The 17,635-nt window shown below is 40.9% G+C and overlaps 3 gene segments (V, D, J or C); all 3 read right to left on the bottom strand.

Annotated features, from left to right (window-relative positions):
- Window positions 1–527: 527 nt before the first annotated feature.
- On the bottom strand, window positions 528–1,228 carry LOC119238055 (T cell receptor delta variable 1-like). The segment is given in 2 exon segments: window positions 528–976; window positions 1,180–1,228. Coding segments are annotated over 2 exon segments (498 nt in total).
- A 2,647-nt stretch (window positions 1,229–3,875) lies between these two features.
- Window positions 3,876–4,523, bottom strand: LOC119238054 (T cell receptor delta variable 1-like). The segment is given in 2 exon segments: window positions 3,876–4,285; window positions 4,475–4,523. Coding segments are annotated over 2 exon segments (459 nt in total).
- A 12,516-nt stretch (window positions 4,524–17,039) lies between these two features.
- Window positions 17,040–17,635, bottom strand: LOC119238053 (T cell receptor delta variable 1-like). The segment is given in 2 exon segments: window positions 17,040–17,383; window positions 17,587–17,635. Coding segments are annotated over 2 exon segments (393 nt in total).

The raw sequence follows: 17,635 nt of genomic DNA, 5'->3' as shown, positions 1-17,635 counted from the left end.
GATTCTAAGGTGAAATGTGCCCACTGGTCCTTGCCTTCCACATAAGAGACAAACGAGTCACCACGCCCTTCCTTTTACTCAGCCACCAAGTCGTGGAATAGTCATTGTGATTTAACTCTGCTTTATTTATTAGAAATTGTAAGAAGCGGCCACGGACCCTCTGAATTCAAAACATTCAGGAGCACACAAATACCATTTGGTGTGAGTCTACAGTTCTTTTATATTTACCATAAAGGAAAAGCATCACACAAAAGGATGAGCTAAGAGGAAAACCTAGGAGCAAAGGGCACAAGAAATGATTTTCAGGACCATCGCAAATGACTAAATACAACCTATAATGTGAAAATCTTTAAATGTAGTTGCCACTTGAAATTATTGTGGTGCAAGTTTTCAACACTAGGAAACTATACTTATACTCTGTAAAACTTATTTAAAGTTAAATATTCACGACTGAGAATGTACTGGAAGAAAGGTTCTCTGGAAACTTGTTTCCAAATGACATAGATTTTACTTAGAACTCAAGCCCCTTATCCTGACCACAGAAGAAACATCCACAGTCTCTGCCATTGCCTGTCTGGTACATGCAGGTGTGATTTAGCTTGGATGCTGATCAGGGCTCTTGCTCTTACTGAGCTCTGGGGTTTTTGTTCAGCTTTTACTATCACCTCAAGCACAGTGGGTTCCAGGATAATACAGAAGTACATTGCTGAATCTTCCAGTTGCAAGGGTGAAATGGTGAGGGAGATGGATTTGTGTGCTTTCTGGAACTTTATAGAATAGCGACCCTTTACTGCACTGTTTTTAGAAGAATAGTGATGAATAATGAAAGTCATCTTTCCATCAGGAAGCTGCTTGTACCAGTAAAGTTTGTAGTCTCCCGGTCTTTTTTCATACCGACACTTTAGGGTGACTTTCAACCCCTCTTCCTTGGCTATAGCTTGCTGGTCTTGAATAACTTTCTGGGCCACACTGGATCCTGTGGGGAACATCAGAAAATACAAGTGATGCAGTGAATAAGGTATTTTAAGAGTTAGACTAATTTGTGTCCAAAAATAAACCTCATTGAAATCATCCCGTACTGGCTTTTCCCCCGTCCTCCTTCCCTCCTCATCCATGCAAGTGCCATGTGCCTGGTGCTGTCCTCCCATCCTCCCCTTCCCTGCCTGTCCCCGGGCCTACCAGAATAGATGAAGGCCACCAGGGCCCACAGCAGGCTGGAGGGTGCCATGGGGCATGTGTGCCCTAACGCGCGTGTGCAGTTGTGCCTCTAGCAGGAATCTCAGTGTCTCTGAGGGCCCAGAAGGGCGTTTATGTAGTTCCTGGGGCCTGATGCTGCTCCCCACACAGGAAATCAGGTTTCTTAAGTTCCACTGACTGCTGGGTCATACAAAGATGAGACGAGTCTGGATCACACAAACCTTTTTATTGTTTACTAGTCCCTCCCTAATAACCTAGAGGTAGTACATAAAAAGAGGCATGGAAAAGGAATTCATATTACAGATTTGAGCTGTGGGAGAATGAATATTGAAACATTGATAATTCTGAGTGCAATAAGTTAGGTGAACTCATTGAAAATAGAATGTAAAAAAAAAGTTAAAAAAAGTAAAAAAAAAGAAAAGAAAATGTATTATGGATTTTCCCCTACTTGCAAGTATTTAATGGTCATTCATTTACCTTGCATTCATTTCTCTCTATCCAGAAGCTAATGATTTAAAAAAAAAAAATCCACAGATCTGAGACTTTCTCAGTGAAGACTAACTTATTCAAAACAATTAGTGCATCTCTTTCTTCTTCCCACTGAGTTATAGAGCTCATTGAAGTTTTACAATAAACAAAGCTGCTTCAAATGAAAATCAAATGATGAAAGATCAGTCCTTTTGACTTAAAAAAGCTATTCAGTTTTGTGTGTTGATGAAAATAAAAGGAACAACATATTATCTTTTGAATCTAACACTGAGTTTTATTCATTATACTCTGAGGAAAGTCAGGGTCTTTTGTTGTACAAATAGAGTCACTGAGCAGATCATGCGTCCTAAAATGACTCGAGTGTCATAATTTTTTTATCCCGTTGGGCCAGAGTACTCATCTCCCTCATTAAATTCCATGGCTAAATTTTTTTTGTCACTTTGTTATATCAAAACAAAATAAGTTTGCTAATCCTCACATGGCACAGTGCTGTCTAATCCACTCCTACAATGTGCTATCTGTAATGTGCACCACTTAGTACATGTGAACTCACAGAAGTTGTTATCTGAAGTGCTGCTCCTGTTGCAAGATCCCCTGTTAAGTAGCTGTCATTTCCCGTTGATTTCATGGTTTCAGTGCGTGAATTAATAGAAAAGGATCAAAGGTAAATTAGACAACTGGGAATAAAGGACCAAGGCTCAGAAATATGAAGATTCTCTGCTACAAGTCAAAACAACTCACATCTGGGTGGTTCAGGGAGAAAGTTCTAATTAGTTGAGATATCTACTCTGGCCCACTTCACCTCTGAGTGCAACAAGCAACTGATGACTGCTTGCAATTTTTGTAACTGAGCTGAGGAGACCATCATTGCTCAGAGCAGCATTGCGGGGAAATGAAGGCAGCATTCCCCTCCTGTGCCAATGGCCCTGCCCTGTGCCTGACAGCACAACTGCAAGATCTGCAGCTCACACGGTGCTGCCTGTGAGTGTGGTTTCTCTGGGCCACTTCTGAATGTGTCAGGACACCCTTTGGGAGATTTGGTCTTTCTTTGTGATTATAATAATAGATTATATCTGGTAAAGCACAGGCATATAGTTCCTATGACAGGATATATGGAGGAGATTGATTATTTAAAATTTTCAAGTTTAGTGAATTAATCTGTGATAAGATCTAGAGCATACATGCAACAAATTTATGAATGTGATGGGAAATATTCATGCATATTTTGGTTCCTCTCTTGCCTCCAAGCTGATTCTATGGTGAAATGTGCCCCCATCCTTGCTTTCCACATAAGAGACAAACAAGTCACCATGCGTTTCCTCCTACTCAGCCACCAAGTCATGGAAGAGCAGCATCAGCCAAACAAATGAAATGAAAATCCATCCTCTGACTACTGTATTGCAGACTGAATGGCAACATCAATAAAATCATAGTCACTGTTGACATAGCACTGCTTAATTTATTGGAAGTTCTAAGAAGAGCCCATGGGTCCTCTGAATTCAAGCATTCAGCAATATTGGTGTCAGGAGCACACAAGTACCATTTGGCATGAGTCTGCAGCTCTACTTATATTTACTGTAAAGGGAAAACATCGCCCCAAGTGCTAAGAGGAAAACATAAGAGCAAAGGGAACAAGAAATGATTTTCACAACGATTCCAGATAAGTGGACCCACCTTGTAATGTGAGGATATTTCAGTGCAGCTGTTACTTGAAATCATTGTGGTGCAAGTTTTTCAACATTAGGAAACTATATGTATTCTCTGTAAGGCTAATTTTTTTTCTAAGATTTATTTATTTATACAAGCACTGGGTACAGTCAGAAGTGCAGGAGGGTGAGAGGATTCACCAGAGCATGAGTGGGGAACAGAACAGGCAGATCGACAAAATACACTGCTGAGGGGAGCAGCTGGCGGCAGGAGAGGTCTGCGTGCCAGGTGGGATCCTCGCCAACGGCCGGCCGGGGATCGGGATCGGACCCGCCCTGCAGAGGCTGCGGGAAGCTTCGCAGCCCAGCGCACAACCGCTGCGCACCAGGGGAGGCCCTGTAAGACTAATTTCAAGTCAAAAATTCATGACTGAGATTGTGTTAAAAGAAAGTTACCCTGGACACCTGTTTCCATATGACACGGACAGAGGTTTTACTTAGAATTCAATCCCCTGAGCTAGACCATGAAAGAGGCAGCCACAGTCACTTCCCCTGCCTCCCTGGGATGTGCAGGTGTGCTTTCAGCTTGGCTCCTGAGCAGGACTTATAGAGCATGGGTTTTTGTTCAACTTTTACTATCACTTCAAACACAGTGCCTTCCCGGAGAGCACAAAAATACATGCCCGAATCAGCCAATTGTAAGGACACAATGTTGAGAAAGATGGTTTTGTCTGCTTTCTGGAAGGTTATAGTATAGCGACCATTTTTTGCATTCTTGTCAGAAGAATACTGCTCAATGATGTAAGTCATCTTTCCATCAGGAGGCTGCTTGAACCAGTAAAGGGAGTATGCACTCCAGCTTGTTTCATACTGGCACTTCAGGGTGACTGCTGAACGCTCTCGAGTAGTTATAGCTGGCTGGTCTTGAATAACTTTTTGGGCCACACTGGATCCTGTGGGGGAAAATCAAAAAGCAGAGATGATGCATTTAATTATTGTAAGAGTGAATTAATTCTTAATTGTTAGTAATTAACCACATTGAAATCATCACATGCTGGCTTTTCCAGTCCTCCTTTGCCCTCATCCATGCAAGTACCCTGTGCCTGGTCCTCTCCTTCCATCCTCCCACCCCTCAGGCCTACCAGAGTAGGTGAAGGCCACCAGGGCCCACAGTAGGCTGGAGGGCACCATGGGGCGTGTGTGCCCTGACACGTGTGTGCAGTTGTGCCTCCAGCGGGGAGCTCAGTGTCTCTGAGAGCCTAGAAGGGCGTTTATGTAGTTCCTGGGGGTGATGCTGCTCCCCACACAGGAAATAGGGTTTCTCATGTTGCATTGCCCACCTGGTTATGCACAGATGAGAAAACTTGGACTTTGTCTACTTCTCTTTCTGGAATTTGAGTGAAGCTGTATATGAAAAAGCAATAAGTATTACAGTTTGAACTGAACGTTCATGAATATTAGAATCATTGACAAATCATTGTGGAATATTAAAGGAATAATTTTGGGACTCCTTTAGAAATGGAATGTGTTTTGTAGCTGGCACCTCCTTGTATCTATTTGATGGTCATTCGCTTACCTTGCACTCATTTCTCACTATCCATAATCTAATGAATTTTAAAAAAAATTCAAAGAGCCCTGTTTTCTCAGCAAATATTATCCTATTTCAAACATCTACTGTGTGTCTTTCTTCTTCCTTCCTAGATTGTAGGAATCTGCCTAAGTTTTATAATAAATGAAGCTGCTTCAAATCAAAATCAAATGATTAAGATCAGTCCTTCTGACTTTCAAAAGCTATTCAACTGTTTATGTGTTTATGAAATTATAACAGCAATAACATGCTATCTCTTGCAATTTTGACACTGAGTGTTATTTATTCAACTCTGAGGAGGGTCAGGGTGCTCAGTATGATTCCTCAACAATTAGATTGCAATGATTAGATTGTGTGTCCTGGGATGGTCCTGATGTCACTTATTTTTATCCCATTGCTCCAAAGTTTTCAGTCTCACATGTTAAATTCCACATCTGGGTTCCTTTTTGAAACTTCTAAAAGTTAAATCTCCTGAAGCATGCTGATCTTCCGTGGCACGGTGTTAACTATACTCTACTCCTGCAGACGTGATGTCTGTCAGTTGCCCACACTCAGGACATGTAAACCGCACAGGTTGTGAGCTGAACTGTGTTGCACTAATACATGATCATGTGTTAAGAAGGGGTCAGTCTTCCATTGTGTTCATTGTTTCAGTGAACAAGTTAATAAATAAGGACCAAAGACAAATAGAGAGCTGGGAAAGAAAGTACAGACAGGGTCAGTGAAAGAAGGAGATAGAAAATGCTCTGCTAAAGTCACAGTAACTCATGACTGGGTGGTGCAGGGAATGAGTTCTAATTAGTTGAGACACCCACTCTGGCCCACAGACGGAGGATCAAGGCATGGGGCAGAGGTCTGAGAGAGAAAAATGCTTGCCTATTTCAGGATTAAGCTCATCTTTCTTTCTAACCCTTTATTCTTCCCAGCACAAAACTGTAGAAGAGACTGTTTAAAACATTCAGCACAATTAATGGCTAGTGGATGATTTCCTCATCCTCTAATCCTGGGGAAATTTATGCCTAGAAATGGCATATTCTTTCTGGTTTCTTTTTTTGGGGGAGAAGGGGTTTCCAGGTAAAGCCAGAAATGTCACCATCACTGAGACTCTTCTGGGGTCATTTAATTCTCATTATCCAAATCTTGCTCCTTAGAATCCCTCTGAGAAGCTACCCTCTGCTGAAAGTAAAAGTTAGAGCTACTTTCCAAGGTTAGATAAGGTCTGTGTCATTTCACACTAGAAATTGGAAATAATAGAAATTATCTTCTAAGATTTATGATATTTAAAAGAAATGAAAGAAATGGGTATCTTAGCCCTGACATTTCATAAGCTGAAAAAAATCAGCTTTCTCTTTTCTTAGAGAACCTGCCTCTTCTTCATTGTCCAAGTTTGTGAACTGTTATTGCCTTTTCTTCTTTCCAGGTCAGTTCACGGAAACCTGCTCAGTCACCTGTCTCCCTGGGGATACTCTTCATTTTCCCTGCCCTCTTGGACACTTCCTCCTGCCAGCACTCACCACCAGGGTGCTGAGAAGACACATGCGCAACACTCTAGTGGGGTTATATTTTCATTTCTGTAAAGACTGTTAAGATAAGTGCTTTTATCCTATGTTTATATTAATTATGGGATATCATATTTCAGAAGTCATTCTTCAAGATTTTTCCATTCTTTAATTTCATTTTCTTACTGATTTCTATGAGCTTTTTATGCCCTGCCTTTGTCTTTTTCCAAAGGTATAAATTGCAGGTGTAGTTTCACTATGTGCTTGGACTTTCCACATTCTTAGCGACTTTTAACAGAATTTAATATTATACTTTCTTTTCATGGGAAGCTAGGTAGAGTAGAAATTGGTTTATTTTAACACTTTATAATGGTTTCCCTGGGTGACTTCTGTTACTTCTGATGAAAAGTCAGGCATCATTCTTGATTATGTTGTCCAAAACACAATGTATCCATTTTCTCTAGATAATTGAAAAGATTTAATACCCAACAACAAAATTTTGAACATAGATTCAACATCCATGCCTTATATATTTCTGCCAAAATCACAGAAGGGGGCCTGCAGTATTCCTAATTCAGCTTTAACACATTCCACAATGCCTTGCCCCTAAATAAGGAGCTTGTTTTACATAAAGTCAGGAACAGCAGTGAGTGGAGGTGCTGCTATGGGCAAAGCTACTATGCAAGTGGTACTATGGAAGTGGTAGTTTCTATAACAGCTACAATCACGTGATGATTTGCAGAAATACTTATGAATCCTTTTTTACTTGGTTATAAATATATTTATATGTGGTTAACCATTTTTACTCCCCTTTCCATTTGCCTTTATGCAGTAGTATAAGATCTGTCGATTCAGTTAATCATATTGGTTATTGGTTTGTTTAATCATTTAGTTTAATAGAGTAGTTAACATACAGGATATGAGGATGAAGTGTGACGAGGGGTAAGAACTAGCCCAAAATGGGTAAATGAACATGACCCTCATGTGCGGGAGGAATAACTTGTTTTTGGCAGTGCACTGGGGCAACCTTGTATTGTCTCAACTTAACTTTATAGAAATGTATTTCCCAGAATTTGCCTTCTTGTATTTTTTAGGTTAGGGTTAGTCACAAAGAGGTTTGTGCAAGATCTGGAGAGCAGCTGTGACACAGCAGCCGTGTTTTGTCTTCTGCTGGCTGGTGCAGGCTCCAGGCATGGTGACAACTCACACCTGCTGCTGCTTCTCTGCCCCTCATCTTATTGCACCCACAGCCCTGCCCCCACCAGGTCTCCTCACTCATCTTCTCTCTCTCTTGGGCCAGGACTGCATGTAACAGGATGCAAGTGATACCCACTTCCCCTGCAGGTGCCCAGTCCATGAGACTGAGGAGGTAAAGACAAAAAAATTGTACTTTGTCTTTCTGGTTTCCAATGTCTCCATGGGTTCAAGTATATTCTTATAGGTTCGGTTGTCCATGGTTTTGGCCACATCCAAGATTCCTTACAAATGTAATGCTTAGAAATTAATTGCAAAAATAGTTTCTATAATCAGTATAAACACAACATCTTTGTGTAGATTCTCTTACCAGTTCCAGCAACGAAATGTGGTCTAATCCTAACGACGCATCTATTATTCTAAAGCACTCACTATGGTTTTGATTCTGTGAATATATCTTAACTATTGTGAATATATCTTAGTAAGCCTAAAGGAAAAGGCTAAGGAAATTATTTTCATGATGGTTCCAGACGCCATGGGGCGTGTATGCCCTGACGTGTGTGTGCAGTTGTGCCTCCAGCTGAGAGCTCAGTGTCTCTGAGAACCTGGAAGGGCGTTTATGTAGTTCCTGGTGGGGAAGCTGCACCCCACACAGGAAACAGGGTTTCTCATATTGCATTGCCCACCTGGTTATGCACAGAGGAGATAAGAGTTTGGTTCACCCCAATCTTTGACTCTGTCTCCTTGTCTGTTCCTGGTAAATATAAAGCAATGTGAAAGGGAGCGTAGAAAAAGCAAGCAGTATTATAGGTTTGAGCTGAAGGGAAAACAAAGTTGAATCCGTTTACATAATTTCATAATTTTCAGTGGGATAGTTTTGGGACCACATTGAAAATAGATGGATTTTCCCTCCTTGTATCTATTTAATGGTTGTTCATTTACCTTGCCCTTCTTTCTTTACATGTAGAATCTAATGTATTTTTAAATTTCACAGATATTTGGCTTTCTCAGTGAACTATCCTACTCAAAGTATTCATGCATCTCTTTCTTCTTCCTTTCTGGGTTCTAGGATTCTACTTGCTGCTTCAAAATCAAAATCAAATGACAAAAAATCAGTTCTCTGACTTTGAAAATCTATTCAGTTCTTGATGTATTTATGAATTATAGCAAGAATAACATTATCTATTGAAATCTGACTCTGAGCAGGGTACTATACAAGTGGATCACTTAGTATGTCACTTGTCCTAGATTGGCCTTGGTGTCAGTTTCACCCCATCCCTCCAAAGTGCTCAGTCTCACTTCTTAAATATTGTTGCTGTGTTTTTAATATGTAGTATATGTAATATGAAATATTAACATATAATTAATATGTAATTATAGTATTTAATATGAAATCAAATCAAGTTAAGCATGCTGATCTCTCCAGACACCATGCTATCTATACCCTACTACTGCAGAATGGGACGTCTGTGAGATGCACACTCAAGATGTGTGGACCCCACAGTAGTTGTAGCTGAAGTGTTGCACACTGTCACATGGTATGTGGCTGTCCATTTCCATTTAATTTCATTGTTTCAGTGGATGAATTAATGTAAAAGGGCCAAAATGCAAATAAACAACTGGAAAAGAAAGTGTAGACAGGATCTCTGAAACTGTGACCACTCTATGGAACAGGTTGCAATAATTCATGGCTGTGTGGTACAGGGAGAGAGTTCAAATTAGCTGGGACATCACCTTTGAGAGCAACAGGCAGCTGATACCCTGAATTGCAATTTTTGTAACTAAGCTGTGACCATCAATGCCCACAGCCCCTGGGGACAGCGTGAGGTGGCGTCCCCCCACCGCAAACCGTAACTCTGCTTAATTTATTAGAAATTTAGAAATGATCCACCCATGGGTCCTTGCATTTAAGTATTCAGCCATTTTATGCCAGAGTACATAAATATTATTTGGTGAGATTCGACAGCTATTGCTGTAGTTATGAAAACAACACTTGGCTAGTGTTTTCTATGCAATTAAAGTATTAAAAACAATTAACAGTTTAAATGTTTCCAAACTGAAACTATGTCTGCCTCTGGACATTGAAGGAATAGGATTTTTTTACCATTTTATCCTAAAAATTCATCTGCAAAAGAGCTTAATTTAAAATTATCACATTCTAAAAATTCTATTTTTCATTTAACACAACTTTGGCATTATACAACAAATGCCAAGTTTTTATCCAGGATAACCTATTACTCTCCTGCCCAAACCAGCCTATCTGTTACATTTATCATTTTGAAGTCAATCACTTTTTTATCTGTGGGGAAAAAAATTAAAATCCTACGTTCCTCCAGAGTCCTTTCTGCAATGGGAAGTTTACTAGTTGGATTCAGCAACCGCAACTCCTATTGGGACCAGGCTTGGGCTGCTGCTGCTTTTTTTTTTTTAATTAGCTCTGGGAGATCATAATTCTGCAGTGTTTTTTCAAGATTTTGCCATTTTTATTTTTTCATTTTCTTAATGATTTATTTGAACTTTTTTTATATGTGCTGCATTTGAGTCTTTTTCCAGAGATAGGCACTGCAAGTATAGTTTTACAGCCTGTCAGTCATTTACCACATTCTTGGCAGTGACTTTTAACAAAGGATTTAGGTTTAAATTCATGTTCATGGGAAGCTCACTGGAAAGTCAAATTTATTTAAGCATTTTTAAAATGTTTTCCCTCAGTGTCTTCTATTGCTTCCAATAAAAAAATCATGCCTCTTTCTTGATTATGACTCCCAAAACACACTATTAATTTTCACTGGATATTGAAAAGATTTTTCCTTCATGTAAATAGACACTTTGAAAACAGATTTCCCTACATGCTCACGTTATTTCTGCCAAAACCACAGGGGTAGTTGTAGAATTCCTGACTCAGCTTTATAGAACTCCAAGCAGAGTACTCCTGAAAAGGACTTTGTTTTATGAAAACAGCTGAAGCAGTGAGTAGAGGTGCTTGCTCTGGGCAAAGAGATTATGCAATTGGCAATGGAAAAGTAGTTATAACCATCAATTATAATCACATGATAATTTGAAGAAATAATTATGAAATTCTTTTGTATCTTGATATAAATATATTTCTATGTATATTAACCATTTTTTACTCCCCTTTCCATTTGGCTCTGTGTATCTAATTAGCATAAGATGATTACTTATTAAGGTAATCACAAAGTCAAGGCAGTGTGAAACTGCAGGATAGCAATGGGAGAGTGTGAGTCAGCAAAATGGAGTAAGAACTTTGCCCAACTACAAATAAATGTGATTGGTCCTCTCTGTCAGCTAGGTTTTGCTTGTTTTGGTAGGGCACAGTGGTACCTTTGTATTGTCTCCACTTAACTTTCTGGAAATATATTTCTCAGAATCAGCTTCCTTGTATTGGGTTAAGGTTCATCCCAAAGATGTCTGTGCAAGATCTGGAGGGCAGCTGTGACCCAGCAGCCATGTTTTGTCTTCTGAAGGCTGGTGCAGGCTCCAGGCATGGTGGCAACTCACACGAAATGCTCCTGCTCTGCCCCTCATCTTATTGCTGACCCACGACCCCTCCCACCACCGGGTCTCCTCTCTCAGCTTCTCTCTGTCTTGGGCCAGGTCTGATGTAGCCTCATGCAAAATGATACCCACTACATGAAATTGAGCAGGTCAGAGACAGAGGAATTTGATTTGCCTTATTGGGTTCAAATTGTCCTCAGGGGTTCTACAATAGTACATACTTTCATCAGTGTGTGTGCACATTTGTGCACATGCAAGTTTCCATCCCAAATATTACCCTAAACTATTGTATAGCCAATACAGGCTGTATAGCCAATTCAAATATGACCATTTTGCACAGATTTTTTTTTTACCAGTTCAGCAATTACATGAGGGCTAATCCTTGTGATTAATCTTTTATTTTACATCACCCCTGGCACATCTGCTTTTCTGATTATACCTTAGATGACAAAAAGCTTAACAGGGAGATGTTAAAGAAATGATCATTCTTAATATTACAGATGACTAGACCCAGTTTTTAAGTGAGCATCTTGAAGTACAGCTGGCCTTGAAATTTTATGGGGAAGTTAATGCAACATTAGACAATATACATGTGCTCTGGATGATTGATTTGAAGTCAAAACTTCATGACTTAGAATGTATTAGAAGAAAGTTACTCTGGACACCTGCTTCTAAATGACATAGAAAGAGGTTTTACTCAGAATCCAATTCTTTAAAAAGACCATGTATGGAGCAGCCACAGACACTGCCATTACCTGTCTGGGACCTGCAGGTGTGATTTCAGCTTGGGTCCTGAGGAGGGCTCTTGGTTTTCTTGAGATCTGGGTTTTTGTTTGGCTTTTACTATCGCCTCAAGCACAGTGGATTCCCTCCCGGAGAACACAGAAGTACTTTGCTGAATCATCCAGTTGTAAGGAATTAATGGTGAGGGAGATGGCTGTATTTGATTTCTAGAAGTTTATAAAATAGCGACCCTTTTCTGCATTATTGGGAGAAAAAGAAGCCTGATGAATAAGGTAATTGATCTTTCCATCAGGAAGCTGCTTGTACCAATAAAGATAGTAGTCAGTCCAACTTGTTTCATACTGACAGTTAAGTGTGACTGTTGACCCCTCTTGCGTGGTTATAGCTGACTGGTTTTGGGTTACTTTCTGGGCCACACTGAATCCTGTAAGGAAATCAGAAAACAGAGCTGAGGCAGTGAATAAAATATTATAGAATTAGACTAATCTGATACAAAAATAAACCACATTGAAATTATCATATGTTGGCTTTTCCCCAGTCCTCCTCCCCCCTCCTCCATGCCAAGCACCCTGTGCCCAGTGCTGTCCTTCCATCTTACCCACCCCTGCCTGGCCCCGGGCCTACCAGAGCAGGTGAAGGCCACCAGGGCCCACAGAAGGCTGGAGGGCGCCATGGCGCATGTGTACCCTGACACATGTGTGCAGTTGTGCCTCCAGCTAAGAGCTCAGTGTCTCTGAGAACCTGGAAGGGCGTTTATGTAGTTCCTGGGGGTGATGCAGCTCCCCACACAGGAAATAGGGTTTCTCGTGTTGCATTGCCCCCCTGGTTATGCACAGATGAAAAAAGAGTCTGACTTTCGCTAAACTTTGACTTTGTCTACTTCTCTGCCTGGTAATTAAGTGAGGCTGGATGTGAAAAAGCAATTAGTATTACAGGTTTGAGCTGGAGGATTGAATCAGTGGAATATTATTGATGCCATTTGGAAAATAGAATTTATTATGTATTTGTCCTTCTTGTATCTAATTAATGGTCATTCATTTACCTTGCACCCATTTCTGTCTACACGGAATCTAATGACATTTTTTAGAAAATTCAAAAAACAATGTCTGAGTGGAGACTTTCCTATTCACAGCAACTACCCATGTGTCTTTCTTCTCTCTTACTGGGTCTTAGGGCTAAGCTTAATTTTTATAATGAATGAAGCTGCTTCAGAAGTGATGATTAAAGATCAGCCCTTCGGACTTTCAAAAATACGTTTTGTTCGACAACCGTAAAGATGGTCCGTGATAGTAACTGTGATATCGTATGGCAACAGCCTTCAGGCTCACCTTGGTTTCCTCACATGTCACGTGAGGCCACAGAAGCTCTGGTGAGGCTATGGTGTTTCCTATTCTCCCTCCCTCTACTTTCTTGTTAATAGCTTTTCTCTTACTATCTCTGCATCCTTCAGTCTTAAGAAAATCACGGCAATCACACACACACACACACACGTGTGTGTGTTTACATATATATACCGTATTGCAAATTTCTTTCACATATATAATTTTATATAATTATAAAACAAGAGCCAGTCACCGTGCTGTTCATTGTATCCTAGGACTTAAAACTGGAATTTTGTGCTTTATGACCAGCTTCAACCATTTTGCCTATACTGGAAATGCTATTGGGATTTTGGGAGGGACTGCCTTCCTATGGGAATGGGGGGCAGAACCAATCTACAAGATCCAGACAGAAATAAATGAAATAAGACATAGCCACGCAAACCACGCCGTGTGACTTCCCTGTTTAGGGCCTCAGCCAGATGCCTGTAGTGTATCGGGAGGAGTGCAGGGGGGAGATGGAACCACAATCTGAACCTGCAGTGGAATCTAACATCAACATTGACCTCATTTCTAATATGATCATAAGTATCAAGGTGTGTCATGTTTCTTACTATTCAGGGGAAATCGGCCCAACAAGCATACTATGTAGGGACATGGGTGGCTTAGGATAACACATCGGGAACACTAAGCAGTGTCCCCTACAATGGTTTATTTTTCTCCATCATTGACCCTTGTTCCCTTTCAGGGTGCTTTGATAATGCACTAAAGACAGAACTGTAGACAATCATATTTAACACAGAAAAGCCCCCACCTTACACAACAAATGTCATTTTTTCCCAGGATAACTTCATTACTCTTCAACATAAACCTACCTATGTCTTATATTTGTCATTTTGAAGTCAATCACGTTCAAAACTGCAAGGAAAAAATTAAAAACCAGATTAAAAATCTCCAATGGTAAGCTCACTAACTAGTCAGCAACAACAGCAGCTCCTATAGGGGCAGGCCTGGCCACAGTGTAGCCAGGGAACACTGGAGGCAGCAGGAGGCCAGTGTCAGGCTCACAAAACATTTCACACACCAGGGGGCACACTTCAGCAAAGAGCTGCTTTCCTTCCTGGTGCTTGGAGTGTGCTGGAGCCTGGTTCTCAGGAAGACAGAGTTAGCTCAAGACTGCCCCAAGTAGTGACATTTGAATATAGACAAGAAGGAAGTTGGGGTGTACACCGTGCAGACATTTGGGGGGATGACATTACAGGCAGAGGGTGAAGGCATGGGGCAAAGTTCTGATAGGAAAATATGTTTGTAGTGTTTCAGGAGTAATATCTCCCTCCTCATGCTCCTTATTCGTTCCAGCACAAAATTGTGAAGAGACTGGTTAAAACATTCAACACAATTAATGATTGGTGAATGATTTCCTCATCTATTGATTCTGTGGCAATTTGTACCCAGATATGGCATTTTCTTTTCTAGTTTGTTGAGCTTTTTTTTGGGGGGGGGGCGCGGAGGGCAGGGATGTGTGTGTTCCAGTTGAAACCAGAAATGTCGCCATCCCTGAGAGTTCCAGTCAGTTGTCCTGAGGTCAGTTGATTGTCATCTAATATCAAATGCTTCCCCCCATGTTTATAAGCTGTGGGATATCATACTTCTGACAAGGTTTTTCAAGTTTTTTGCCACATTCATTGTTACCTTTTCTTATAGATTTATATGAACTTTTTATATGTTCAAAATTTGAATTTAGCTTAATAGTTTGTGCATTGACACTCCAAATTCTTAGTGACCTTTAACAAAGAATTTAAAATGATGCTTTCCTGTTTATGAGGAGGTAGCTTAAAAGCTTTGTTTTTTTTAAATACGCCATTTAAAATTGTTTTCATCTGTTACTTGTGATTTTTCATGAGGCATCATTCGTGATTATGTTTCCCAGAGAACAAAGTGTTGATTTTCTCTGGAAATTTAAAAGATTCCCCCACCACCTCCCTCCCAATAAATAGACACTTTGAATATGGATTTCCCATTGTTTCGGCAATCTTTCTGCCAGAACAACCTCTCCAAGAGGTGAATTTGTAAAATTCTGTACTTAACTTTATGATATTTCATGTAGCATTGCTCCTGAATAAGAAGCTTGTTTTAAATAAAAGTCAGGTAGAGCAGAAAATGGAGGTGCTGGCTATGGGAAAAGAGACTATGTAATGGGGAACAGAAGAGCTAGTTATATATACCAAATACAATCATATGATTTATTGGAGAATAGTTTGAAATGCTTTTTCATTTTGGTACATGTATATTATGTACAATACCCATTTTTACTCCCATTACACATTTGCTTATGTGCAGTAGCATAAGAGGTGCTAACTAAAGTTAATCATATCGGTTCATTATAAAGTGAACAGAGTGCTTAAACTACAAAGTAGCCATGGAGAGTGGCTCATCAAGAGGGGATTAAGAATTGTGTCCAACAGGGCCTCCCCGTTGGCGCAGCGGTTGAGTGCTGGGTTGCGAAGCTGCCCGCGGCCTCTGCGGCGCTGGTTCGATCCCCGGCTGCTCCCCGGCCACCGGAGGAGGGTCCCACATGGCGCGCAGACCTCTCCTGCCGCCCGCTGCTCCCCTCAGCAGTGTACCTCGGTCCTTCTGCCTGCTCTGCTCCCCGCTCTGGCTCTGGTGAATTCTCTCACCCTCCCGCGCTTCTGACTGTGCCCAGTGCATGTATAAACAAAACAAACAAACAAATAAACAAATAAATAAATAAAACATGCCTCTATAAAAAAAAAAAAAAAAGAATTGTGTCCAAAGATGGATAAATGAACTTGATGCTCTTTGGTAGGGAGGGATATTTTGTTTTGGGGTCACTATTGTGGCATTCATTTGTCTCAACTCAACTTTTTAAAAATGTGTTCCCCAGAACTTGCTTCCTATATTACATTGGTTAGGGCTGGTCACAAAGATGTCTGGGCAAGATATGGAGGGCAACTGTGACACAGCAGCCATGATTTGTCTTCTGCAGGCTGGTGCAGGACCCAAGCATGGTGGCAACTCACACGTGCTGCTCCTGCTCTGCCCCTCATGTTATTGCTGACTCATAGCCTGCCTCCCCGCAATCCCACCAGGTCTCCTCTCTCAGCCTCTGTCTTGGGCCAGGTCTGCATGTAGCAGGATGCAAGTGATACACACTTTCCCTGAAGGTGCCCAAGCCCATGAGGAGGTGAGAGTAGACAGTTGTAGTTTGTCTGGATTCCAATTGTCTTCATGGGATCTAGTATGAGAACAAACAGGTCAGTTTGTCCATGTTTTTCTCCACATCCAAGTTTCCTTATAAATTTTAATCCAACTGACTTATAGCAAATTCAGGTTGTGTAGCCAATGAAAACACAGGAGCTTTGCACAGATTCCTCTACCAGTTTCAGCAGTGGCAAGAGTTCTAAACCTTGTAATTAAAATCTCTTATTCTACATCACTCATACTGGTTCTGCTTTTTGATTGTATCTTTGATTGTATTAAAGCCTATGAGGAAAGGGCTAAGAATTATTTTCATGATGATTCCAGACTAGATCCAGCTTGTGATATGAGCATCTTTAAATGCAGCTGCCACTTTGAAATCATTATGGGGCAAGTTTTTTCAACATTAGGCAACTTTACAAGTGTTCTGTATTGCTGACCTTAAGTGAAAAAGTCAAGAATGAGAATATACTAGAAGAAATATAGAAGGAGGTTTTACTCAGAATTCCGCACATAATCTAGGCCACAGAGGAAGCAACCACAGTCTCTGCCATCGTCTGTCTGGGATGTACAGGTGTGATTTCAGCTTGGCTTCTGAGCAGAGGTCTTACCCTTCTCGAGCTCACCCTTCTCAAGGTTTTTGTTCAGCTTTTACCATCACTTCAAACACAGTGGGTTCCTGGAGAGCACAGAAGTACATTGCTGAATCATCCAGTTGTAAGGGCGCAATGTTGAGGGAAATAGTTTTGTCTGCTTTCTGGAAGCTTATAGAATAGCGACCCTGTGCAGCATTAATGTCAGAATTAGAATACTGTTCAATAATGTAAGTCATGTTCCCATCAGGAAGCTGCTTGTACCAGTAAAGGTAGTATCCACTCTGGCTTGTTTCATACTGACACTTCAGGAGGATTGCTGACCCCTCTCTTGTGGTTATCGCTGGCGCGTCTTGAATAACTTTCTGGGCCACACTGGAGCCTGTGGGCAAAATCATAAATAGAACTGTTTTAGTGAATAAAATATTATATTAATTAGACTAATTTTGTACCTAGAGATAAACCACATAGACATCATCCTATGCTTGCTTTTCTCCAGTCCACATTTCCTCCTCATACATGCAAGCATCCTGTGCCTGGTGCTGTCCTTCCATCCTCCCCACCCCTGCCTGGTCCTGGGTCTACCAGAGCAGGTGAAGGCCACCAGGGCCCACAGCAGGCTGGAGGGTGCCAT

Source organism: Talpa occidentalis, unplaced genomic scaffold (assembly GCF_014898055.3).
Source record: "Talpa occidentalis isolate TD23 unplaced genomic scaffold, MPIMG_talOcc4v2.1 talOcc4.11, whole genome shotgun sequence".
In the NCBI taxonomy this organism is placed as follows: domain Eukaryota; kingdom Metazoa; phylum Chordata; class Mammalia; order Eulipotyphla; family Talpidae; genus Talpa; species Talpa occidentalis.
Note: the sequence above shows the minus strand (reverse complement) of the source record. Positions and strands in the feature narration are given on the sequence as shown.